The 26,719-nt window shown below is 39.5% G+C and overlaps 2 protein-coding genes across 8 annotated transcripts in view; one reads left to right on the top strand and one right to left on the bottom strand.

Annotated features, from left to right (window-relative positions):
- MTREX (Mtr4 exosome RNA helicase) overlaps positions 1–7,669 on the top strand; it is a 110,830-nt gene extending 103,161 nt beyond the window's left edge. Inside the window, exons 26-27 of the mRNA XM_002744961.6 lie at positions 5,854–5,958; positions 7,383–7,669. Of these exons, the coding sequence (XP_002745007.1) occupies positions 5,854–5,958; positions 7,383–7,435 (158 nt within the window). The 3' untranslated portion in view covers positions 7,436–7,669. The remainder of the gene's footprint in view (positions 1–5,853; positions 5,959–7,382) is intronic.
- Positions 5,053–26,719, bottom strand: part of PLPP1 (phospholipid phosphatase 1) — a 99,173-nt gene continuing 77,506 nt past the window's right edge. For all 7 annotated transcript variants that reach the window (XM_078365500.1, XM_078365501.1, XM_008992061.5 and 4 more), the window contains 3 exons: positions 21,693–21,750; positions 8,533–8,709; positions 5,053–8,024 (listed from right to left, as the gene is read on the bottom strand). In XM_078365500.1, the coding sequence (XP_078221626.1) occupies positions 7,899–8,024; positions 8,533–8,709; positions 21,693–21,750 (361 nt within the window). In that variant the 3' untranslated portion in view covers positions 5,053–7,898. The remainder of the gene's footprint in view (positions 8,025–8,532; positions 8,710–21,692; positions 21,751–26,719) is intronic.

The raw sequence follows: 26,719 nt of genomic DNA, 5'->3' as shown, positions 1-26,719 counted from the left end.
GAGTGAGACTCCATCTCAGGGAAAAAATAGAAGACTGTTTAGAGAAAACCGTATTTAGAAATGCTGCATTCAGTAGGAAAAGATTGCCTTGTAGGTGTTTATAAATAGCCAGTTGTATTTATTGAATGAGATAATTTACATTGAACTTTCTTAAAAATGAAAATAAATGAGTTTGCCCTGTATAAAGATGATAAGAATATTTAAAATACTGCTACTATTGCTTATAGGTTTAGTTTGAGAAAAATTACATGTTTAACAGACCCCATATTCCTTTCAACTTATATTATTGAAGAAGTAATAGATTACTGATTTTATGAGTCAATTATTTTTATGATGCTTAGGTTAAACTTCTCTGCAACAGAATATTAAAAATTTAAATGTAGGGCCTTTACTACATTGAATGTTATGTGTTTTTAGGTTTTTAATGTTAAAGTTTATAGTACATTATTTTTAAATTATGGTGTGGTATCTTACATCTTTTTTCTAAAGTTTATAAACTTCTAAGCCTCCTCTAAATGATCATTTAGTCATACAGTCCCAAGTCATTCTTTGAATACTGTATTCTGTTACTGAGAAAGTCATTATTCATTAAGTACTATATGCTGAACACTGTGCTAAGAGCTCTGTATAATTTATTGTAATCACCAGATAGCAATTCAGGGTAGATACTACCTCCACTTTCACAAGGAGACTATGGTAAACAGTTTGACCAAGGCGATGTGACAGCACCATGATTTAAACTCTGGTCTCTGTGACTACATGTAACTTTGCATAGGCACCATAACACCTTATCCTTAAATTTTGGATCACCTGAAAATTTCTTAAACCCTACACTAAACTATATCATCATCAACATCCACAGAAGATTCATGCTTGGAATAATACTAAACAGGTCTCTAATAGTTGATCATGTGTAGCAACAGCTGAGTCAGTGAGAAGAGGGATGATGTACTCATGAAAATTGCTTACATAGGAGCACAGCAACCTGTGTATGACAATTGTGTTTCAGCAGCACTAGGGCGATCACATAGAGCACCACCAGTCTTCAGTCTGACATCTTTTTGAAACATAAGGATGAAACTAATAACTGTTCTATGCCTAAATATTTTCAAGACTTGTTAATACAATACTCCTATTTATGTAATATCTGCCTCTCTGAAAAGTCAAAACACACTGACATAAAACAATAAGTGGTATGTAGCAGAGGTAGCTTTTTTTTTTTTTTTTTAAAGAAAAGTAAAAAGCAGGGGGCAGTATACCTGGCCTGTCATATATTTTTTTAAAATCTAGGAATTCACATAAAATTGTCTTTATGGATTATTTTTCTGTTCTTTCTACCTGAGTGGAAGTTATCACAGTATGGAAGATAAGTCCTAAAATGCCAAATTGAAGATGGATGGTTTGTAGTTCATACTAGATGCCACCTATGAGTTGACTTTTTCCATGGTATACTAGCATTCCTGAAGTCTATTCTGTCCTCTTTCAATTCCTCAGGGGCTATTTCTACATCAGAGATTGCTTGAAATCGAAGTTTGAAAATTTTAGAAAATCTGTTTTTTAGCTCTAAGTTGAAATTGGATCTAACATCAGCATAATTATGTTTTTATTGTGTGTGAGCCAGCAGATCAGCTTAAACGTTTCTAAAAATTGGGATTGAGATATACTCTGGATTCGCTCTTAAAACTGTTTTTTGATAGAAGTAGCAAAAAATCAGAACCTTCATTTTCTTAGAATAGTATTTCTCTGTTTTATTTTTACAGTATTATATAGTGCTTCCATTTCAAGAATAACCATTTTCTCTGCATCTCATTATTGTACATGGTTGGTTTTTATTTTTTTTGCAACAGGGCCTGGCTCTGTCAGCCAGGCTGGAGTGCAGTGGTGTGTGTGATCTCAGCTTACTGCAACCTCCACCTCCCAGGCTTATGCGATCCTCCCACCTCAGCCTCTGGAGTAGCCAGGACCACAGGCATGTACCACCATGCCCAGCTAATCTTTGTATTATTTGTAGAGATGGGGTTTTACCGTGAAGCCTCGGCTGGTCTCAAACCCCTGGGCTCAAGCAGTCCACCTGCTTCGGCCTCCCAAGGTGTTGAGGTTACAGGCATGAGCCACTGCACCCGGCCTATGTATGTTTTCTGATTGGAAAAATACTGTAATCAGAGCTGTAGCACACAGTACAGTGTGTCTCTGTTTTTATAGGCAGACAATAATTGCATTTGAACTTTCTAATGTGCTGTGCACAAACCATATTTGTTCCTAATTAAATTCTTAGTTTTCTTTTTATATAAAAATAAAATGTCGGTCATTTCGTATCCTGAGCCTCAGAAGTGGTTTTAAGTATTCTTCAAACATTAACTGAGGCTAGCTAACACTGTAATGATTAAAACCATGTGTTTGGGGATGTCTAACACAAAAGAAAAGTTTCTCTTGTGATTCAGGTTGAGGAATTTTGAAGACATATTAAGTATTTATTCTGTTATCACCCTGAAAAAAAATGACAGAATGTAGCTGTTTTTTTATTTTCATTAAACTAAATTTGAATGACAGTTTTAAACAAAATATTTGTATGGGCTGATGCCTAGGGTTTTAGTCAAGTAATCCAGAGGCTGCTGTTACTATTTATTTATTTCTGACTCTGCATAAACATTATTATACTCTTAACTATGAAGGATGACAAAGGATTTGTTTTCCACTGAGCAAGAGTCATTAGGAAAGCTTCTATGAATCATCTCTTATTTACTATACCTCTGCCTGCCATATGCTTTTATCTTATTTCAGTCCTGCTCCCTCTGTATGCCACGTTTTGAAAGCAAATGCTGTGAAGTGCATTCCTCAACTGTCCCCACCACACACATTTTCACATGCCTTTCAAGTAGCAGTGTTACCCTTTCTTAGCATTGTCAGTGTCTTGAGTGATTTTTCAGGGCATTTGTCTTTTAAAAGTATTCTTGCTAATAATAATAGAGTAACAGTTTATTAATAATTGTTTCTGCGTTTACATTTTGGCACAGTTTTAGTACCTGATGCTTACTCATTTGATGAATAATTGTGAGACCGTAGTGGTAATCAGGAATCATGGTAGTTACAGTGTGAGCAGCAGTCTCTGCTGTCAAGAAAGGGTACAGCCTAAGCTGGGGTTTAGTGATAGGTAGTTGCAAGATACATGTGTGAGTCTAACCTCAGGCCAGGCTACACTAGGGTATTGAATTAGGGTCAGAGTGTGAACTGTGAGAAACTGCTTTAGGGTATGCCAGAAAGCTGAAGGCAGAAATGATGTTTGGGAAAATCTGCTGCTTTCTGTCCTTAATGAGAATAATGGCTGTTTTGTTCATCAACCAGGTAGGTAAGTAAGGCTGATGTTTATTAAAATGCTCTTGAATAAAAACATGTAGTCCAAAGTGTCCATCAATAGATGAATAAATTGTGGTATACATTAGGTTGATGTAAAAGTAATAGTGGCTTTTGCCATTTTAAATGGCAAGGTGTTCCATTTTAATAAAGATTAAATGGAACAGCTTTCAGTTATTAAAAAAGACATACTGACTCATACTACAATATGGACAAATCTTGAACACATTAAGCTAAGTTGAAAGACGGCAGATACAAAGGCCACATAGTGTATAATTTCATTTACATGAAATGTCCAGATTAGGCAGATTCGTAGAAACAAAGCATATTAGTGGTTGCCATGGGCTGGAGAGACAGGAAGACATGTAACTGCTTAATGGGAACAGGGTTTTGGTGGGGGCAGGTAAAAATCCTCTAAAAATTAGATAATGATGATGGTTACACAAGTCTCAATATACTAAAAACCACTCAGTTTTACACTTATTTAAAATAATTTTATGGTGTGTGAATTATATCTCCATGTGAGTTCTTCCAGAATGTAGTAAACCTGAATTTTTTAAAAGGGCAGTAATTGAATTGTATATTTTAACATGGTTAAAAAGGTGGATTTTGTGTTTTATATTTTACCACTATTTGAAAAAAAATTTTTTTAGACACAACAATTAGAAAGAATTTGATTTCTCTTTCTACTCTGGCAGGACCAAAAGAAAAGATTTGTAACCAGTAAGTTAATGTGGTTTTGGTTTGGTTTGGTTTGGTTTTGGTCAGCTTCATTTAGCCTATAATGGGTCATGGCTTTGAAGCTTTTGTCTAGCACCTAGTCAGGCTGAGGAGGCAGGATGATTTCTAAAGCTGGACATAAGGATAGCCCTTGGATTAGAGAGAACTGTAGTAGGTAGGAGAGATGCTCTATCATTCACTACTTAACCCTTCGTCTTCATTAATCCCTGGAGGGAGTAGCTTCTGTGCTTCAGGCAGCTGTGGACAGTTTGTACACACACCCAGTGATTTGTTGATGAGACTCTGTGAGTTGTATTTGCAGCCTTGTGCCTGCTGGCCTCATTTTCTTGTTATCTTGCTACCTGAAACTGTGTCAAAACTAAATTTTCCAGAAATTGAATCAAAATGTTTATAAAATATCTTGACAGTACCCTCTGGCCTGGATGTGCATTTACTTGCCTTAGTTTATTCTTCATCTTAGTAATTTACTTTGCATTGTTTGGTCTCTGATAGCTTTTGCAGATTCTGGGTAACACGAGTTATTAAAATTTGTGAAATAATATCACATTCTCTTTCTTGGTACACATTTTAAGTCAGTCAAAACAGTGTTTGAGAGAGAGTATGTCTGGCTCTTTTTAATGTCCTACATAGCAGAAGACTTTGTAAAGGATTTCATTTCAGTCCTAAATGACCTGTAAGAATCTGGTCTCAGGTAAAAATCTAGTTACATTTTAACCCACTTATTTTGTTTGCTTAACGTTTAATATCTGATTGCATAGATAACGTGATATTACCCTCTCTATCCCAACTCCTTGACACCCAGAAGTTTCTGCAATTAAATTTCCTGTTTCATTGCAAGGCAGTATTGGAGCCTGCATTCCTAGCAGCTAAGAATAGAAATAACAAATTAATAATTATTAATTTAATAATAGTGTAAACAGTGAGTTCATTGTTCTACAGATTGCATTTTGAGAACTGGTATTTCTAATGTATTTATTTCATGCATTAAAAATGAAGTCACAAGCGTTTTAGATTTAGGTAGGTAGCACTTAGAGAAAGGATCTCACAATCTCTGCCCCTCTTTGGATAAGCCCAGCAAAAGTGAAACTATGTTTATATCTTCTTCAGCTTTGATACAAACACTTTTCTCAGAGTCTAGACCCACGGGAAAAGGCATCTTTCCTTGTGCTCCTTGAGAACACTCTGTGTAAAGAATGTACTAATGAAAGAATCTAAGGTCAAGAAGAATGAATGAGTCCACCTTTAAAATGGCAAATTTTATCCTGCTACTCTCGTACTAAAAACAATCTGTTGTATTCTAGGAGATGGTATGGATTGTGTCCAGATGCCTCACTAGGCCACATTCAGAGTCCTTGAAAGCTGTGGTTCGCCAGTCTTTCCCGCATTGTCATGGTGGTTCTTCCCTTGTTGCTGCCTGAGACATACTGCCTTGTTCTTACAGACACAGATTATGTCATCTTTGCAGCCTTCACGAGAGTTGCTCCCTCCTCCTAGGGCATTTTGTTTTCCTACCTAATACCAAGCGTCAGCACGTTAGTAATAAAGAGGTCTTTCTCTAGTAATCAGTCAGAGATGGGAGTTAAGCCTTTCATCTTGGTAGCCTTCCCCAGTGCCTGACAGGTTTGCTACCTGATTTACTTCATGGGAAGTCCCTCAAAGTACTGTTAATTATCCTGTATTCTCCTGCCTTGCCTCTCAACAAAAATGCTGCAGTTCCTGATTATTTCCATTTTACAAGTGTTTTGTTCCTTTTCTATCCAGGCAGCATAATTCGTTGTATGAGGCGCCTGGAAGAACTGCTTCGACAAATGTGTCAAGCAGCAAAAGCCATTGGAAACACTGAGCTGGAAAATAAATTTGCAGAAGGTCAGTATCAAATGCATAAGCTGTTTCTAATTTAGGCAAATTTTGTGAAGCAAACCTTGAGCCCTGGACTACCACCTAGGAGGACATTTTGAGATGTTCTTCACCGTATTGTCATAGGGAGCCATCTACTAGTGTTTCTATAAAATTTAGTGTGTTGGAGGGGGGTTTGTTGAGATTTTATATATACATCCATTTGTATATATTGATTGTACACTTACTACATGCCAGGTGTTGTTTTAAGCACTAGGGGATATAGTGAACAAAAAGATATCACTGCCTTCATAGAGTTTACATTTTAGTGTGGGGAGATAGATAATAAGTCAACAGTTAAACTTACAAGATGGTGATAAGTCTATAAGGTAAAAAAAGCAGAAAAGACAATAGAATTCGCAGATGGATAAGAAGGTCTAGTGCCTCCACAGGGAGGGTGGCAATTAAGCCCCTTGGTATATGCTTGATATACTTGAACACCAGCAAGACGCTAGACGCTAGTGTGGCTGGAGCAGAATGAACAGTGAGTAGAGTAGTAGGGATTGAAGTGAGAAAGGAAAGGATTTCATAGCTCCCAGCCCCAGACTTCTCAACTCTGCAGTGATTGGAGGTGTGGAGCTTGGGAGTAACCTGCCTTGACTTGGACTTTACAAGGTGATTCTTGCTCTTATATCAGGGCAAGTCTGTAGCATAGTACAGTAGAAGCGGGAAGACCAGATCAAGAAAGGATGGCTAAACCAAGGTGGCTGTAATGGGGTTGGGGTTGAGGGGAAGGGGCATAACTATGCCCGTAAATAGTTTTGTCATTTCTATGGAATCCTGACCAAGAAAAAGGACTAAGTTAAAAGATCAAAAAGCAGTAACCACATTGTTGCCAAGTCAGTCAATGCTAGTGATCTCTGCCAACCACTTAAGTGTCCTAAGAAGAGGTTTGCAAATCTGGCTTATATTTCCATATCGTTGATAAAAGCAGGCCTGTTTAATAACTCAAGAGTTTAAGTGTAGGTGTCAAAGTTTTAAAAATAATTTGTAAATAAAGTATCTATTTGTCCTGCCTTGGCCCAGAAAGAATTTCACATGGGAGCTGAAAAACAATACAGTGTCTTCTGATATAGGCTGAAAATCCAAGTCTTTGGATTTGCCTTTCTTTAGACAGTTTAGCCCTTCCTAGAATTTGTCTTTTTAAGCAGTTCTGGACATCTCCTTCCTGGCCATCGCCCATAGAGTAGTTCAGGGTCAGAAGAACAGGGGTCTGGCTTCTGTATTTTCTACCTCACAGAGGTGGCTGCAAATTCCTCTAGGTGTTCAGCAAGGTATTTGACTTTCCGGGCTGCTCTCTCACCAGTTGAATCAGGATTGGTATGCTGTCTTTAAAACTTCAGTAGAGACAAGTTAGGTCTTGAAAGTTTAAACCTTATTTTCTTCTCTCTTAGGAATCACCAAAATCAAGAGAGATATTGTGTTTGCTGCCAGCCTCTACTTGTAGAGTCAGCTAAAGGAATGTGAGATTTTAAATTATATTATTCACCACCTGTTTGATTATAGTTGACTACAAATGCCTGCAAATGTGGATTTGGTTCTCCTGTCTCAAGACAGTTGTCCTCAAACATTTTAATATGTATTATATTTAAATCAAACATCATTCATAGAAAGCGTTATTACATACACATTTATACATAAGCATTACATTTTTTTAATAAAAATGTATACAGGTGGGGCACTGTTTTGGTGGAAGGCTTGTAATTTTTTAAATGAATTTAGAGCTGTTCAGTAACCACTGTGTTAAAGGTAACTATGTACACACAAAGTGGGCATCCAAGAGGCATAGCAGCAGCAGCAGCAGTCCTTTAAAGGCTTGTACACTGGGAAGAAAGATGCATCCTCTTGCCTTGTGGCAATCATTTTTCTTTAGAAAACAGGCCAGCTTCACCTGGGCACCTGGCTGCCCATTAAGGCTGGTGATTGCTCCGATAGTGATTCCCCGTTGGTGTTTCGTGCAGAGTTGTATGAGAGTCCTCCTCTTTTCTTTCTTTAAAGGAAGTTCTTTCTTTGAAGAAATCTGATACATATACAGCCTACAGAGCAAAATATTTAATAGTATGATTTAGATTAAGTTAAAAACTATATACAAAGTTGTGATCAACAGCATCCTAAGATAAATACAAACAAAAAGATATAATTTGAGATGTACAGAGTAAGCATAGAAAAAATTAGAAGCTAACTGGGGTTTTTTAAAGGAGATTATTCCAAATTAAGAGTTGCTTTATGTCCTTCAGCAAATAGCTTCATTTTGCCAATACTAAATAAAAGAGTTATTTCTGCATGTGAATTAGTTTTTTCAACTCATCCCCGCCCCTGCCCCCCAACCAAAATAAACCATTTCTAGCCAGGGCCTTTTACAATAAAAAATACTAAGATTTTATAAAAATACTAAGTTTTACAAAGAGCAACCTGGTTTTTACCAGCTGTGGATCCTAAAGTGACTTAATAACCTTGGGATTCTTGCCCACTGCACAGTTTTCTCAGTGGGAATTTTTTTCTATTTACGTATCTAAACGTTTAGCAATATCGAGATGTACTTACAACTAATACTGCAACCAAAGCTCCTTGAATGAGTCCAGTCAACACATCACTCCAGTGGTGTTTGTAATCAGAAACTCGAGAAAGGCCCACATAAATGGATACAGCAACAAGACCAAATTGCAGTGTGGGGCGTAAGAGTCTTGCCCAGTCTCCCTTCATCCTGGCTTGAAGATAAAGCTAACAGAAAAGATAAGAATAAAGAAAATAGTTTATTTAACATAACAATGCATAACTTTCTATATAGAAAGGGTTGGCATTTAAAATGATTATCAAAATATTATATAGGGAGTAGGACTTCTAGGCAAATATTCATGTATGTATTGCTGCCTAAACGTTAATCCTTTGAAAGAAACAAAACTATTGCCCTACTAACTTGTTTAGAAGAATCTACTGCCAGTCTAGTTACACCACCCTTCAAAAACTATATAAACAGGTGTTTCCTGTTGATGGCTTTCTAAACAGGATTTCAGGGACAGTTCCTCTCCTTGCAGTCTGGGTTACAATTCTGATCATCAAGGCCAGTACTGCCATTGGTTGGTTGTTTTCCTTAAAGAAATGAGGTCTTGCTCTGTTGCCCAGACTGGATTGCAGTGGTGTAGTCATAGCTCACTGCAGCCTCAAACTCCTGGGACTCAAGCAGTCCTTCCATCTCCGCTTCCCAAGTATCTGGGAGTATAGGTACATGCCACTGAGTGGCATCCAGCTAACTGTTTTTATTTTTTGTAGAGCTGGGAGTCTCACTATATTGCCTAGGCTCGCCTCAAACTTTTCATCTCAAGCAACCCACCTGCATTGGCCTCCAAAAGTGCTGGGATTACAGACGTGGCGCCACCATGCCTGACCCAGTATTGCCATTAGTTCTGTGTCGTGGGATAAAGTGCTAGTATTCTGGGCACAGGTTGCCCTTGCTTTGGGCCTGTCTAGGGACTATTTGATTAATTCACCAAAGAGAGCTCTCCTACCCTCAAACTGTTTAACAGTGCAACTGAGACTAAATAATCTGTATTTGCAAGTATAATACAGGTTGTAGTTATGGTCCAGCAGAGAAATGTATTCTTTCAGTAGTACCTGTACCCCCTTTAAGTTCTATGACTTTTCTATACACTAATCAGACCTAAGAAATTCCACTTTCTCGTGTCAGCCTGTCTTTGACTTTGGGTGCATCCTTAAAAACTTTATGTAGAAAGGATTCTTTTTAGGGATTCCACTCTCATTTTTAAAAAAGGGGGCCAAGCACGGTGGTTCACGCCTATAATCCCAACACTGGGAGACCGAGGTGGACAGATCACCTGAGGTCAGAAGTTTGACAGCAACCTGGCTAGCATGGCAAAACCCCGTCTCTACTGAAAGTACAAAAATTGGCTGGGTGTGGGGGTACATGCCTATAATCCCAGGTACTTGGGAGGCTAAAGCAGGAGAATTTCTTGAACCTGGGAGGCAGAGGTTGCAGTGAGCCGAGATCGTGCTACTGCCTTCCAGCCTGGGAGACGTGAGACTCTGTCTCAAAAAAATAAAAAAGAGAGAGAGACAGCTACCTAATTTCTATCCCAAAACAATATAATTTTAACATTTTCTTTTAAAATTCTCTTCAGTGACGCATAGACTGAATTAAATGCAGTCTTCAGAAAACAGTATACATACATGAGCTCTCCCCATGGACACTGCCTATTTAAAATAGATGACACAAATCCATTCCCAGCTCTCTGGGCACTGCCATGGATGTTCAGTTCCCAACCACTGGCAAAGACCCAGGGCTCACCTAGTTTTATCAAGTACTTAGTGTAAACATCTAGTTCTAAGAGAGCGTCCCAGCTGTGTAACTGAATCTGACTCATCAGCTAGTTTAAGTACCACTGGCTTTCTGCAGAATCCTTACTTTTGTTTGTTTGTTGTTCAAGCTGTGAAAAAAGTAAGTAGTAAGAACCTTGTCTCAAGATTCACCTTATTATTTCTACCTTAATTGGAAACTATTCATTTTAAGGAGAAAAGTTCCTTGATTGCAGCAGAAGCCAAGGGTTAGATACTACTGTCAAAAAGTTCAGCTGTCCCCATTTGGTTATTTTGCTACCTTTTCATACAGAAGTTAAATGCATAGCTTATTCAGACTATAAAAGTATATACCTAGGAATTACAAATACTTATGAATATAGACATCTTGGGGAATACTGTACCCAACTATGCTAAGGACAAAGCAAGAAAACAGCAACCCTAAAATGGACTTAAGCTAGTCCCATGCTACTTCCAACCTGAAGGAAACTCAGAAATAGATAGGACTTCAGGGCCTTTCCTAAGATTCTAAGATCCCTGTAGCAATATGTTCATTCTAAAGAACCCTGGCTTTCACTGTAGGTAGTCTGCAAACTCATACTGAGTATTATTTTCTCCAGATTTCTTCCCCAACATGCCAGTGAAAGCAATTAACATTTACTTACATGATCAATAATTAGCTAAGCTCTGACACTTTTAAGGGAAGCCTTTCTCCCTATAGCTGGTTTTCTCCTCACACATCTAGCAAATAGCAGTTTCCCCCATCAGTGAAACTGTAACCATGGACCCCAAAATTATTTCACTGTGAGAGAATTCTGGATTCCCCAGTTGTGGTTCTGAACCTAACCCTGTACTCTAGTCCTTGGCTTCTCTAGTGACAAATAGTCACAGCCTGAACTGTGCTTCCTATGTGCCCATACTGTGTTTCCCTGGGCCAGGGTAGTCAGTGTAGCTCTATGAAGACTTCCATTTCTGAAGAGACCAAGGAAGTGGACACCCTGAATTTCTCAGACCTTGGGTCAACTTGAGTTCCACAGTTGACATGCCCAGAAATCCAGACTGGCTTTTCCCCTCCCATCTTGCCAGCAAAATATGAGTAGGTTCAACAAAGCTAAAAGGTGATGTCTTTCTGGTGGCTCTACTTTGATTCTGAGCAAAATAAGCACTTGCCATGACTTCCTTTAAAAGAAAGTCCATTCCTTTAGTTTTCCATAGCTGCCACAGAGAAGTTGAATGTCTGAAGCTTCTCAGTACAGTACTGTTCTATTAGAAATAGATATAGGGACACAGCTCGTGCTTCAGTGCCAAGGTTAATAGTAAAAAGGCTCTTATAGTTTCCTTCCTTTGCAGATTCCACTCTTCTCTCCTCCCTATACATGCCATTTGCCAACCTTATCTATTACATCCCTTCTAGGTAAGGCATTCAGTTACTTCTTTTGAGAATCTGAACTTACAGAGCTCTATATCCAACACAGTGTGTGGTACCAGACAGGCTCAGTGGCAACATTACTTTTGAATTCCCCTTCTGGGTGGAATTGCCCATTCACAGATACAGCTGTAAGAGTCAGTCCAATTTGGACCACACAGCCCTGCCATCTCCCTGCATACCCACATCTCCCTGCACTGACTAGATAACTTAACACCAGGCATCACCAGAGATCTGCTAGGTTATATTTTGACTCTGGAATTTATACCAGAAGTATGAAGGAGTTCTCTAATTTCAAAAGCAGTAGGAAAGGTGCCTAATGAGTACATAATAGGTTATTTGCAAACTAAAGTTAGGAGGAAGCAAAAGCTGTGGTCAAGGACAGCAAGCCATTTAGTCAGAAACAATGGAGGGGGTTTCAAGATGGCTGACTAAAGGCATCTGGTACTTGCTTTCTCCTTGAAGAACCACCAAAACAGCAGTAATTCACACTTTAAATAGATCACCTGAGAGACTGCGGGCATTTAACACCAAAATGACAGGAAACACCTGCAAGTAAGGAGCGGGATGCACAGCAGGGTGCTTGGCAGGGATTGGTTGGGGAGGCTCCCCCATGCAGGAAAAGGGTAAGTGACCCCCAACAGTCCACATCCATATTCCCATTGTGAAGTCCTGGAATCCCAACCAAGGGAGAAATGCTCAACCCACACAAACAGGGAGCTTGGGGACTGCATGATGGCATTGCTCCAGAAAAGGAGCTTATCTCCCTGAGGCCCAACAGCCCTCACTTATCCACATCTCTGAAGCCCCATTAACATCCCCCATCAAAATATTATGCAAGCCACTGGCAGTGAACCAGCAGAGCCACTGTGCATTGTCAAGCCTGATTACAGGCTACCCTACCCTGCAAATGCCATCTGGGGCCAAGGTGCATGCTCCTAACCCACCTGTTTATGGCTGTTGCCATGGAAAAACCACTCCTGCATACCACAGCCAGGCCCTACACACACCACTGAGGGACCTATCCAGCCTGGCTCCATCTACCCCTGTGCCCAGGCACTGGAGGGTGTACCTATCATTGACAACTGAGCACACCTCCCAGGGGCCTGAGGAAGGGATCACCCAATCTGCTGCTACCCACCACCCACATGCACCACCTGACCTGCTGTCTGTGGGCAGCAAGCCCAAGGACCTGCTCACCATGCTACTGCTGGCACCAAGCAAGCTACCTGGTGGCCCAAGAATCAGCCCACTAGGACCCTCTAATGTCAGTGCTACCATACACTGCCCCAGGGCCCAAGGACGGGCATGCTCAGCCTGCTGCTGCCTCTTGGTGCTCGAGGATGGGCCTACCTGATGTTCCCATCTCCAGCAAACACTTCATTGCAGCAACTAACAACTGCAATGAGGAAATCACACACAACTGATTCTGCACAGCAAAAGAAACAATGGCAACCAACAAAATGGGAAAAAATGTTTGCAGTTTACCCATCTGACAAAGGACTTATATCCAGAATCTACGAACTACTAAAACAGATTTACAAGAAAAAAACAAACCCATTCAAAAGTGGGTGAAGGGTATGAACAGACACTTTTCAAAAGACATATGAAGCCAGCAAACATATGAAAAAATGCTTATCATCACTGGTCATTAGAGAAATGCAAATCAAAACCACATTGAGATACCATCTCACACCAGTTAGAATGGCGATCATTAAAAAATCTGGACACAACAGATGCTGCAGAGGATGTGGAGAAATAGGAACACTTTTACACTGTTGGTGGGAGTGTAAATTAGTTCAACCATTGTGGAAGACAGTGTGGCGATTCCTCAAGGATCTAGAAACAGAAATACTGCTTAACCCAGCAATCCCATTACTGGGTATATATCCAAAGGATTATAAATCGTTCTATTATGAAGACACATGCACACGTATGTTCATTGCAGAACTGTATACAATAGCAAAGACCTGGAACCAACCCAAATACCCATCGATGATAGACTAGATGGGGAAAATGTGGCACATATATGCCATGGAATACTATGCAGCCATAAGAAATGAGTTCATGTCCTTTGAAGGAACATGGATGAACGTGGGAACCAGCAAACTGACACAAGAACAGAAAATCAAACACTGCATGTTCTCACTCATAGGTGGGTGTTGAATAATGAGAACACATGGACACAGGGAGGGGAGCATCACACACTGAGGTCTGTGGGTGGGGACTAGGGGAGGGACAGTGAGGGGTAGGGAGTTGGGGAGGGATAACATGGGGAGAAATGGAAGATATAGGTGATGGGGATGGAGGCAGCAAACATTGCCATGTGTGTACCTATGCAACAATCCTGCATATTCTTCACATGTACCCCAAAGTGCAATAAATACATACACACACACACACATGTAAAAATCATACCGAGACTACACTACATTACTGCATGCATCTGGAATCAAAGCCAAAGTGATATGCCCAATCAATACCACAGATACATCTTCAGGAAAATATCCTCCCCTATGAAGGCAAATTCAAAAACCTGGGAGAAGTGACTTACACCCAATGTACAGATTATCAAAATACGGATACAAGAAACATGAAGAAGGGACGCTTCCAAAGGAACATGGTAATTTTCTAGCAACAGATTCCAGTGAAGAAATTTGTGAAATCTCAGAAAAAGAATTCAATGATTCAAAAAAAAGAAGTTCAGTGAGATACAAGAAACAGAAATCAGAAAAATAATACAAAGTAATCAGAGAAACCATTTATATATAAATGAGAAACTTACCAAAGACAGTTTTTAAAAAAAAAAAAATTTGAAACTGAAGAATTTACTGAATGAAATACAAACTAGATCCAAAAGTTTCAACAGTAGACAGTATCAGCAGAAGAATTTTAGAACTGAAAATCAGGTCTTTGGAAGCCAGACAGACAAAAATAAGAAGGAATGTGCAACTGCTATATGACATATGTGGCACCATGAAGTGATCAAATATTCAAATTTCTGGTGTCTCAGAAAACAGAAAAGGGATAGGAAACCTATTTAATGAAATAATATCTGAAAACTTCCCAAGTCTAGCAAGAGATTTAGACACCGATATATCGGAAGCTTAGAGATCCCCAAATAGATGCATTCAAAAATTCATGGCATTTTACAGTCAAACTGTCAAAAGTCAAAGAATAAAACAGCTAGAGACAAGTATCTAGTCACTTAGAAGGGGAACGCCTGTCAGACTAACAGTGAATTTCTCAGCAGCCAGCTTACAGACTAGAAGAAAATGGGATGATGTATGGAATAAGCTGCAAGAAATAAACCCCGCCAGCCAAAGACTTCTCAGATCATGATGGAATAAAACTAAAAATAAACAATGAGGAACTTGGGAAACTGTACAAATACATGAAAATTCAACATGCTCCTGAATGACCACTGGGTCAGGGAAGAAGTTAAGGAGGAAATTTAAAAATTTCTTGAAAAAAATGAAAATAGAGGCAGGACATACAAAAACCCAAGGGATATAACAAAAGCAATGCTCGGAGGTAAATCAGTACCAATAAATGCCTACATCAAAAATCTAGAGGTTGGGCACAGTGGCTCAAGCCTGTAATCCCAGCACTTTGGGAGGCTGAGGTGGGTGGATCACCTAAGGTCAGGAGTTTGAGACCAGCCTGGCCAACATGGTGAAACCTTGACTCTACTAAATACAAAAAATTAGCTGGGCATGGTGGTGCGTGCCTGTAGTTCCAGCTACTTGGGCGGCTGAGGCAGGAGAATCTCTTGAACCCAGGAGGCAGAGGTTGCAGTGAGCCAAGATTGCACCACTGCACTCCAGCCTGGGAAACGAGAATGAAACTGTCTCAAAAAAAAAAAAAAATTAGAAAGATTTCAAGTAAATAATTTAACAATGCACCTCAAGGTAATGGAAAAGAACAAATCCAAAATTGGTAGAAGGAAAGAAATACTAAAGAGCAGAGCAGAACTAAACAAAATGAACTTTTACAACTACAAAGGATCAACAAAAAAAGTTGCTTTTATGAAAAGATAAAATTGACAAGAGAAAAAGAAGACCCAAATAAATTCGGAAATGTAAACGGAGACATTAAAACTGATAACACAGAACTACAAAAGAACATCTGAGACTATCTCCAATCATCTATTTGGAGATAGGGTCTCACTGTCACCCAGTCTGGAGCACAGTGGCATGATCATCACTCACTGCAATCTCAGCCTCCTGGATTCAAGTGATCCTCCCATCTCAGCCTCCTGAATAGCTAGGACTACAGGAGCGTGCCAGAGTGTCTGGCTGATTTTGTTGTTGTTTTCTGGTAGAGACAGCATGTTGCTGTGTTGCCCACTGGTCTTGAACTCCTGGCCTCAAAGGATCTCCCCTCTTGACCTCTCAAACTCCTGGGATCACCGGCATGAGCTACCATGCCTGACTATCAGAGATTATTATTAACACTGTGCACTAACAAACTGGAAAGCCTAGAGTAAATGGATAAATTCCTGGATACACAGTCTTCCAAGACTGAATCAGGAAGAAAGAGAAAACCTGAACAGACCAATAATGAGATTCAATCAGTAATAAAATGTCTCCCAACAAAGGAAAGTCCAGGACCAAATGGCTTTATTACTGAATTCTACCAAACTTACAAAGAACTAACACCTATTATCCTATTCTAAAAAATTGAAAAGAAGGAAATTGTCCCTCACTCATTTAATGAGGGGAGCATTACCCTGACACAAAAAAACAGACAAGGATGCAACATAAGAAAGCTGTAAGCCAATATCTCTGATAAACAGATGCAAAAATCCTTAACAAAATGCTAGCCAGCCTAATATAACAGCACATCAAAAAGGTATGCCACAATCAAGTGGGATTTATCTCAGGGATTCAAGGAGGTTTCAACATAGGCAAATCAATAAATGTGATATTACATTCAAATGTGATGAAAATGTGATAAACTTCAACATCCCTTGATGATAAAAAAAAAATTCTCAACAAAAACTAGGCATGAAGGGGACATATCTCAACATGATAAATGTTATATATAACACACAACTAACACCATGCTGAATGGGGAAAAGCTGAAAGCCTTTCCTCTAAGAACTGGAATAAGACTTAAGGATGCTATTTTGACCCCTCCTATTCACCATAGCAGTGAAGACCTAACCCTGAGTAATGAGGCAAGAAAAAGTAGTAAAGGGCCCAGGTATGGTGGCTCACGCCTGTAATGCCAGCACTTTAGAAGGCCAAGGCAGGCAGATCGCCTGAGCTCAGTTCAAGACCAGCCTGAGCAACGCGGTGACACCCCATCTCTACAAAAAAAAAAAAAAAAAAAAAAGCTAGGCTTGGTGACATGCGCCTGTGGTCCCAGCTACTTGAGAGGTTGAGGTAGGAGGATGGCCTGAGCCCAGAAAGATGAGGTTTCGGTACCCCCTGCAAGGCGATTGTATTAGGAAAATAGGGCTTCTTGTAGGTGATTAGGTCATAAGGGGTTAAACCTCATGAAAAGGGATTAATGCACTAACAAGAGACCCAGGAGACCTCCCTTGCCCTTTCCACTGTTTGAGGACGTTCTGCAACCTGGAAGAAGGCCCCACCATTACCCAACCATGCTGGTACCCTAATCTTAGATTTCCAGCTTCCAGACTGAGAAATAAACTTGTTTTTTATAAACCACCCAGTCTTCTACAATTGATTATAGCAGCCAAAACTAAGACAGGAAGGATATAACCATTTTTGGTTGACATTTCTGAAACACTTAACTTCCATTAAAGCATCTTACTAGAATATCTCACCTTTAAAATAATTGTTGAATGAGATATTTTTTGAAGCTGTTTTATTTTGATTTTTCCTTTCCTTGACTAACCTTGTTAACACTTCTTATTGTAAAATGTCACTTTTGTCTCATAGCCTCTTAATATTCTATTGTTAATAAATTAAGAGGGTTTTTCTCCATTTTTAAACTAGGGTCAAGGGGTCAGCTTGCAAGTTAAAACAGTTTTCACATTTTTAAGGAGCTTTTTTTTTTTTCCAAAAAATAATATGTGATCTACAAAGCCTAAATATTTATTATCTGACCTTTTACTGAAAAAAACTGCCAACCCCAGAATTAGACTAATAACAAACAGCAGGCTCAACACAAAGAAATATACCTTGGCCTACTTATTTTGAAACAGTGCTTTTATGACTAGCCAGGCAAACCAAACTGATTGCTACACCTACATTTGATGACACATTTGGCCAGCAGAACACTGGAAAGCAGGCCTCAGTTTAGTCTTCTTTGGGCTTTAATTTCACCATTCTTAGGAGTCACTGAGGCACTAAATTTAGATCTTGAATCCCACCTCAAAATCAGGCAGATTTGTGTAGTCTCTGGGCCATGAGTTGTTCATCATTTGCCTAATGTTCAGCAATAATCAAGTTTGGAAAACATGAAATATCAACAATGCTAGGTAGTATACAGTAAATGCTAAATGAAGGATTATATGAATCTTAAGAAATGTGGATAGTATGAAAGAGTCTGAGTGGGTTTAGATAGGTGGGCAGCACTGTCTAAACACAAGGCAGAGGGCAAGGCCCAGATCAGAGGTGTTTTATGGCAGGGAGGAGAGTCTGGCTGAAGCACAGATAGAGGAATTTCATAACAGGCGGTGATATAAACCATCTGGGGTTACAGCCTCAATAGAATAGTCTCAGGAAAAGTATTTTAGCACTCCTCACTGTATTGAAAGAAAATACAGACTCAAACTATGGCTGTTCTCCTGAATAATCAAATAAATGTGGAATCTCTGGCATTCGGCCAAGTTCATGGGGCGTCAGTAAGCATATAAACTGGCTGTGTGCAAAGCAGCCCTGCCCTGAGCTCCCGCAGGCCTGGGAAGTTTTCACTGATGCTGACTCTCTTGGCACTGTTAAGTGTGCAGGGCTGCACTGCCTGCCAGTGAAGAACAATGGCAGGGTGTTTTAAGAGACATTTTTAACTAGAAGTTAATTTCTGGGTATCAGGAATTGACAGGGAAGTTTTGGCTATCAAAGACTATCCTCAGAGAGGATTTAAATGACTACATCACCCAAATCTGGGACTGACTCATGATGCCAAGATGCCCAGAGAAACAAGATGAGTCATTGCCCAAGGAATTTGGGGGCGGGGCTTAAAGGTTAACTGTGGTACATTAATGTGAAAAGCAAGGAGATATCTGGGTATTCAGGGCTGAAATCAAAGCTGGGGCCTGCATCCACATCAAGCAAATATTTCCACTGCCTAGAGTCGGTAAAATGCAGTGTATAGTTGCTTTGACCTGCTTTCTTCTCCAGAAAGGTCTATAACAAATCTATTTATCAAGGCTTCTTTTTTTCTTCTAGGCCATTATAACTTTCCATCTGCTAAATCAAACTAAAATCTGGCCTGAAAACCCCCTATTCACATATTTGAGTTCTTCTTTACAAAGTACAGCCTAACTTGGTAGGTAAGCGAACTGCAAGCCTGACTTAGGAATGTGCTTCTGTAACAATAGCTGAGTCTCAGCCAGTCCCAGCAGCCATATTTCAGCCACTTGCAGCCATTCAAACCACACTCAAATAAGGCTCAAAGGTCGAGCTGTAACCAGTCCAACAGTTTCTGCACCTCACTTCATTTTCTGGACTCACTTTCCTTTTTCTGTCCACAAATTCTCCCTGACCACTTAGAAGCGCTGGAGTCATTCTGAGTCTGCTGTGATTCTGAGGGCTGCCCAATTTAAGAGTTGTTTCTTCCTTGCTCAATGAAACCCTTAAATTTGTTTAAAGCTGTTCTTTTAACATGTCTAAATGGTTCATACTGACCCAATTACCATGCTATGGCTGACAGCATTTTCCGGAGTTGATATCCCTCATATGTGGCTGCATGTCCACAGAGCAGGCTTGCCATGGAGGCCCTCTAAACATCAATGTCATCCTCTCTATGGTAATTTTAATCTCTCACAAAACAGCCCTCAGTACAAGTTCTATTTGACCAATTACACACATGTAACGGGTGTTTTGAGAAGGGTCAAGGAAGAGGAGCTAATATGATAAAATATGGAATGTTTTATCTGAGAATTTTCTTAAAAATTACAAACAGTGGGTCAAAGTTATGTGTCAGTCACTTCCAGAATGCCATTTTACTTCCAGAGATCTGCATCAGCTGGCCTTTAAAATAAATGGACTAGGGTTCCGACCAAGTCACCAATCAGTACAGCATGGGATCCTGATTATCAAGAGACCTGAGAGCTCACAGAATTCAGCAGCCCTCCCAAGGTGCCTATTCCCTCGCTTGTCAAACAGTGGCAATGATCCCTCATCCCTTCATGGAATTTTTTAGTCAAAAATAAAAGTAGTATAAAATGCAAATTATCAAGATCAATCAAAACTCAGATTCCTAGATCTCTCATAAAGAGGGACGTGGGCACTGACACACAGGTGAGCAAATAACAAACCACAAAAGCTAGTGAGACAAAAGTTACACCTACTGAGGTAGTGAGGTATAGCCCAGGGTATACAAAGCATGTCCACACATTCAAACACCCTTCAGTGTAGTCACAAGCCCACGCTTTGGGAAGAGCTCTCAGGACAGTAAAGGCTCTAGCTATTGCCCAACCTTCCAGGTCTGCCCTAGTCCTTGTGACCTAATTAAAAAGAAAAAAATACGTTGTCTCCCTTAAGAAAGAATGCTGATTTTTTTTTAAATAAGATAAATCAACAGAAGATGTCAGAATAGTATTTGCCGCTACCTTCAGATAAGTCACATTTTCCATGCCGCATCTGCAGAAACATTTGAGCGTGTCTTAAAAAGGAAGCCCTAAATTCTGCTGAGTCATACTCTGTGCTTCCTCACTAAATTTAATTCATGTAAAATGAAAACTTTGAAAATTAGCTGTTGTAATGGTTTGAAGTTGTGATTTTGAATTTTATATAACACATCTTCAATTTATATATTCTTTTAATGGTTGGAATTTGGTTTCTCAAATAAAAACAAGATTGTAGTAAAACATTTTAAATTTTCTCTGAGACTAAATTAACTCCCATTAGTTTTCCCTTAATACATACCGTGCACTTTAAATCTAAGCATTAAATTATCATACAGCACTTAATGTGATCAAAGGGAAAAACACAGGAAACCACAAATTTACACAGAAGACAACTGTATGCACCCAAACATACAGTGTTTTATTAATAATACTTTATATGTAAAGAGAACATTATAAAAAGATTAAAATCAAATAAAATTGACCTTTAAAAATCTCTTGAATGTGTCTTAAAGCCTGGTTCTTGGCATTAGTTACTCTCAAACTACATACTCATCTCTAGTTTAAGATGCAAAATGTGGGTGGAAATCTTCCTAAGTCCTCACTGCCAGCTTGGTATGATGCAAGTGCAAATTGCCATGCTGCTGCTCTACAGGCTGGCATCAGAATTAGACCTGGAAGTTGTATAGATGACAAGCTCCAGAAGTGGCAACTGCCTTTCTCAGAAGTTGAAAAACCCTTCTGGTTCCTTGCAGAGCAGTCTGGGAATGTTTTAGAAAATGAAAGGAAAACAAAATCTGCTCAAATAGGAACAAGGACAGCTAATGATCAAAACTCCTCGCCACAGCAGAGCCCAGGAGGAAAGCAGCTCTGCTGCTGTTCACCCACACTGAGCAGAGAGGGGAATGGCTTCCAGTTAGGGAGGTGGTTAACAAGCAGCAGCAGCCCCTTGGCCCAGTCCTTCAGATTAGTGACCCTCTGTGATTACACAGAAGCTGTGTGTTCCAGAAAACCACTTTAGGAAACGTCCCAAAGTAAGGGCATACATCAACTAATTCGTATCATGAAACTTACAGATTTGCAGATTATCTGCTTTACCTTTTGCCACTGGCTAATTTATTAGGACAGGAGAGGACACTGATGCTGAGCACATTAATTCCATGCAGCACAGAACCTAACCATCAATATACACAAAGTACTTACTGCCACAAACAGCATGCAGTACATGGAGAACGAAGAGTGGCCTGAGTAGAAGGACAACCTAGAAGAAAAAGAAGACAAATGTTTGTCACTTTTTTCTCTTAGGAGCCAAAAGTATTCTTGATTTCATAAATCTGCTCCTTAGCTTCAGAATGTACACAACTGCCTCCCTCCATCTTGAGAAATTAGAAGGGTGGAGCAGGAGGACAATTAGGACAGAAACATTAAAGAGTGCAAGAAGGATCTGAGCTCAGATTTCTATGTAGTATCATTTTATTGAAACTTTCAGGATGGGTAATGTGTCATGAGAATAAACTTGCCAAGTGTTTCTAAGATGTTAGAAGAATGATACTTGACAAGTCATAACTGGCATAAATGGCCTTGACTTTTACATATACACTTATGTGACCATGATTTAAGTTTTATTTTCCACTTGCAGGGTTAATCCCTGAGAATGTAATACCTCCTTGGGAACACTCAGAAGTTGATTGCTTTTTTCAATCCATATTAATATTTTAGTGTTTTAAATGGGGACACATCGTGCTTTACATTTCCCACCAGATTCAGTGCTTTTGTTTCTTTCAGTATTAGCTTCTATAAACATCTAAGTATCATCTTCCTCACCATCTGACTTTCTTCCGTTCCTCCTCCCTACTCTCCAAAGTTAAAAAGCACGAAACAGTGCCGAACATACACACGTGACTTTCTGGTATGTGTGTTAGGTGGTTTTTCTCCTGTCTGAATCCAGGGAACCAACATCTCCCTTAAATTTCATTTGAACAAGGCAGAGTGTAATAAGTAAATTACTTAAGAGCCTGTCCCTCTTGTTTTTGTTTTTATTCTTATGTGGGGAAAAGCAGTCAGGAGATGTATTCCAGTTATTTGCATGAGCATCTTTTTGTGGCTTACTTTTACTGTGCTTGATGTGCGTGTCTCTTCTGCATCAGTGGCTAATTCTGGATAAGCAAAACTTAGATCTTGAATGTTAGTGAGCTCTATTTTTCTTTTCTCAGAAGTGCTATAAAATTTTGTAAGCATTCTGTCATTTTTAGGTGAGGAAGATGACTTTTTCTCTCATCGCTTTAAGGCTATCATTGCACTATCTTCTTGATCTGCTTTTGCTGTTAAAATACAAGCCATCTGTCAGCCAGTTCCTTCTGGGTTATCTGTCTTTTCTCTGTAACTGCTTCCTCTCCTCCTGCCACCTATCAATATTCCAGTTTTACTGTCATGTATCTAGTACTAAGATTTCTTCTTTTTTTTCTTTTGAGACAGAGTTTCACTCTTATTACGCAGGCTGGAGTGCAATGGCACGATCTCGGCTCACCGCAACCTTCGCCTCCTGGGTTCAGGCAATTCTCCTGCCTCAGCCTCCTGAGTAGCTGGGATTACAGGCATGCGCCACCGTGCCCAGCTAATTTTTCATATTTTTAGTAGAGATGGGGTTTCACCACGTTGACCAGGATGGTCTCGATCTCTTGACCTCGTGATCCACCCGCCTCAACCTCCCAAAGTGCTGGGGTTACAGGCGTGAGCCACCACGCCCGGCCCTAAGATTTCTTTTTATTGAACTAGTTTAGTATTCGTTGGCTTCTTCTATCTGAGGACTTGCCACTTGGTAAAAGTCCTCAGCCATTACTTTGCATACTGGCCATCCTCCATCCTAGTAGCTTTCTGTGGGAGGCTAATTCAACATGTAAGACCTTTGTTTTCTATTCCTCCAGATCTCTTACCCTTTCTTCTCTATTTTTAATCTCAGTCTCTTTAGATGTAGCTTTCATTTTGTCATCCCTTTCACTGGATCTAATCTGCTTAATCAATGTTATGCTGTAAATTTTAAATTACCATATATGTATCATTTACAGACCCCTTTGGTTCTGTTCCAAACCTGCTTGGCCAACTTTGGTTCTCTTCATCCCACATCATATTTTCTATCTGCTCTTATTTTAGTCTACACCTGGTAATTCTAATATCTGTAATATCTGAGAGTTTATGTAATTTGTTTTATTTGCTTACTGTCACTTAGGGTAGCTTGTTTCCTCATAAGTTCATTTATATTAGAATGAGGTCATGTTCTTGGGACTCTATCTGAGGGGAATCTTTGAGCCTTAGTTTAAGGAGAGTTCCTCCAGAGAAGATATATGTTTACCTATGCTGGGTTCACTACCAATACACTTTAAACCTCAAGCTTTTTTTCCCCCCCTTTTCCTTCTTAAACCAAATAGTATGAATTCTGGCTCCAGACCAGTGTGAGTGTGGTCCTGTGTTTAAGAATTCTTTTTAATAGCTCCCATGGGGAGGATGCTGTCACTGTCTGGGAGTCCTTACGTTATCCACATGTCTCTTATGACCTCTCCTCTGGCCTCAGCCTTTAGCTCTGTGCCCCATGTTCACTGCCTATCAAAACTTAGGGTCCATGCCACCAGGAACCAGCAGATACTTTCAATGACCACGGTGGGTCTACAGCACTAATTGACGCAGGCCTCAGAAAAATTCCTTTACTCTCCCACCAGCAACTATTTACTAAAAACACTTATATGTGTTTTAGGATGTGTATATGTAATTTAAGATATAATATACACAAATGTGTGTGTAATGTATCATCTAGCATGTTTTTATCAGTAGGCACCTAATCCTCCGTGTTGCCATAAATAGAAGCAGGCTTTTTAAAAAAGAATTCTTAAAACTAACGAAATGCTATCTAAAATCAATCACTTTACTAAGAGACACTATAGTTCAGCAACAGTAGTTTGTTTTTAATTATACAGTGACTAATGTTCAAAAATGTTTCAAATTATTACTATACCACCATTCCCCCCAGGTATACCAAAGTTGGTTCTGCTACAAATTGGAATTTCCTTTTTCCCCTAAAAATCATCCTGAAATTGATTCCTAAAGCACTGTAAGGCAGAAAGGTTGTTCAAAGACATAATTGTTACAAGTTACTGAGTATGTTCAAGTACTTAATACACTGTGTTTCCACTTTTCACAAAACCTCTCATGTGCTCACATAGAGACAATGATTCTCAGACAGGTTCAGTAACTTGCTCAAAACGTCGCATCTCTTTGGAGCTCAAATCTGAGTCTTCCCAACTCTTTCTGTGCCATGATTTCACTCTTGCCAGTGGCAGATAGACCCCGGAGGAACTTTCATCCTGGCATCTCCAGGAAGGGGAGTTCCATCACAAAGTACAGTTTACATGTGGCAAATGTAAAATTTACACATTACATATGAAGTAAATATATGAAGAAGAAATTAGACTTAATCTATGAATAAATACATGTTGCCAATGTGAAAATAATCTTTGTCTTCCTTAGAGACAGGGTCTCGCTCTGTCACTCAGGCTACAGCGCAATAAATAATCATTTTAAGTGAATACCAATTTGTCTTTTTTGTACACTCTAAAGGCAAAAGGAAAGGAAATCAAACTGTAACAAGAGGCATTTTCTTCATATATTATTTCCAGATTTTAAAGTTTATATAACAGCAGATTAACCTGAAGTATAGCATAAGTTCCCCTCTGTGATAATCTTTAAACATGGACTGATCCTGTAAAAAAGTTAAAATATGTCCTACACAAATGCTACAAATGGATATATGAGCAATGACCTCTTAACGAACATAATTTATTTCATAAAGATTCTTACAGTTGATAACTGCTAAATGCTTTAGCAATGAGATACCGTATTATTTTCTACAAGAATCTCACATCTGAGGTACTTGAGGAATCAAGTAGGTGATGAATGAGGAAACAGGCACTCTCATATTGCACACTTTCTGGAGGATGGTTTGGTAATAATATCTATCAACATGTCAAACACATATTATGTTACCCAGTAATTCCACTTTGAGGTATGTCTCCTAGAGAAATGCAAATGTGTACCACAACACTGCCAGAAACTCAAGGACCCAAGGAAGATTCTAGCTTTTTTTTTGAGATGGAGTCTTGGTCTGTCACCCAGGCTGGAGTACAGTGGTGTGATCTCAGCTCACCACAACCTTTGCCTCCCGGGTTCAAGCAATTCTCCTCCCTCAGCCTCCCAAGTAGCTAGGATTACAGGCATGTACTACCCCCAGCTAATTTTTGCATTTTTAGTAGAGATGGGGTTTCATCATGTTGGCCACCTGCCTCAGCCTCTCAAGAGTGCTGGGATTACAGGCATGAGGTTCCATGTCCTGCCGATTCTCGCACTATTCTGAATACAGTTATCCCATGGTATCTGTGGGGGACTGGTTCCTGGGCCTTCCAAGGATACCAAAATCCACAGATGCTCAAGTCCCTGATGTAAAATGACACAGTTATTTGCATATAACCTTCACACATTATCCCATGTACTTTAAAACATCTCTAGATTATCTAAAATACCTAATACAATGTAAATGCAATATAAATAATTGGCCTACTGTATTGTTTAGAATAATGGCAAGAAAAAAGTCTATACATTCAGTACAGATCAATTTTCTTCACAAATATTTTCAATCCACAGTTAGTTGAATCCACAGATATGGAGGACTGACTATATAACGTATTAACTAAAATGAATAGTCTATGTGAACGGATATAAGCCGTGTCTCCAAGACATTTCTTTTTTGAGACGGAGTCTCGCTCTGTCACCCAGGCTGGAGTGCAGTGTGGTACAATCTTGGCTCACTGCAACCTCTGCCTCCCGGGTTCACATGATTATTCTGCCTCAGCCTCCTAAGTAGCTGGGACTACAGGTACCTGCCGCCACCATGCCCAGCTAATTTCTTTTTTTTGTATTTTTAGTAGAAATAGGGTTTCACCATCTTAGCCAGGATGGTTCAAGACATTTTCCTTCAAGTGATTCTCCTGCCTCAGCCTCCTGAGTATCTGGGACTAAAGGTGCACACCACCTTTAGTGTTGGCCAGGATGGTCTCGATCTCTTGAACTCATCATCTGCCTACCTCAGCCTCCCAAAGTGCTGATATTACAGATGTGAGCCACTGCACCCAGGAGCATGTCATATTTTGACAACCATTGCTTTAAAATATTTTCACATATATATT

The sequence above is a fragment of the Callithrix jacchus genome, chromosome 2 (genome assembly GCF_049354715.1).
Source record: "Callithrix jacchus isolate 240 chromosome 2, calJac240_pri, whole genome shotgun sequence".
In the NCBI taxonomy this organism is placed as follows: Eukaryota; Metazoa; Chordata; class Mammalia; order Primates; family Cebidae; genus Callithrix; species Callithrix jacchus.
The sequence above is the reverse complement of the archived record's forward strand: the minus strand, read 5'-3'. Positions and strand labels throughout refer to the sequence as shown.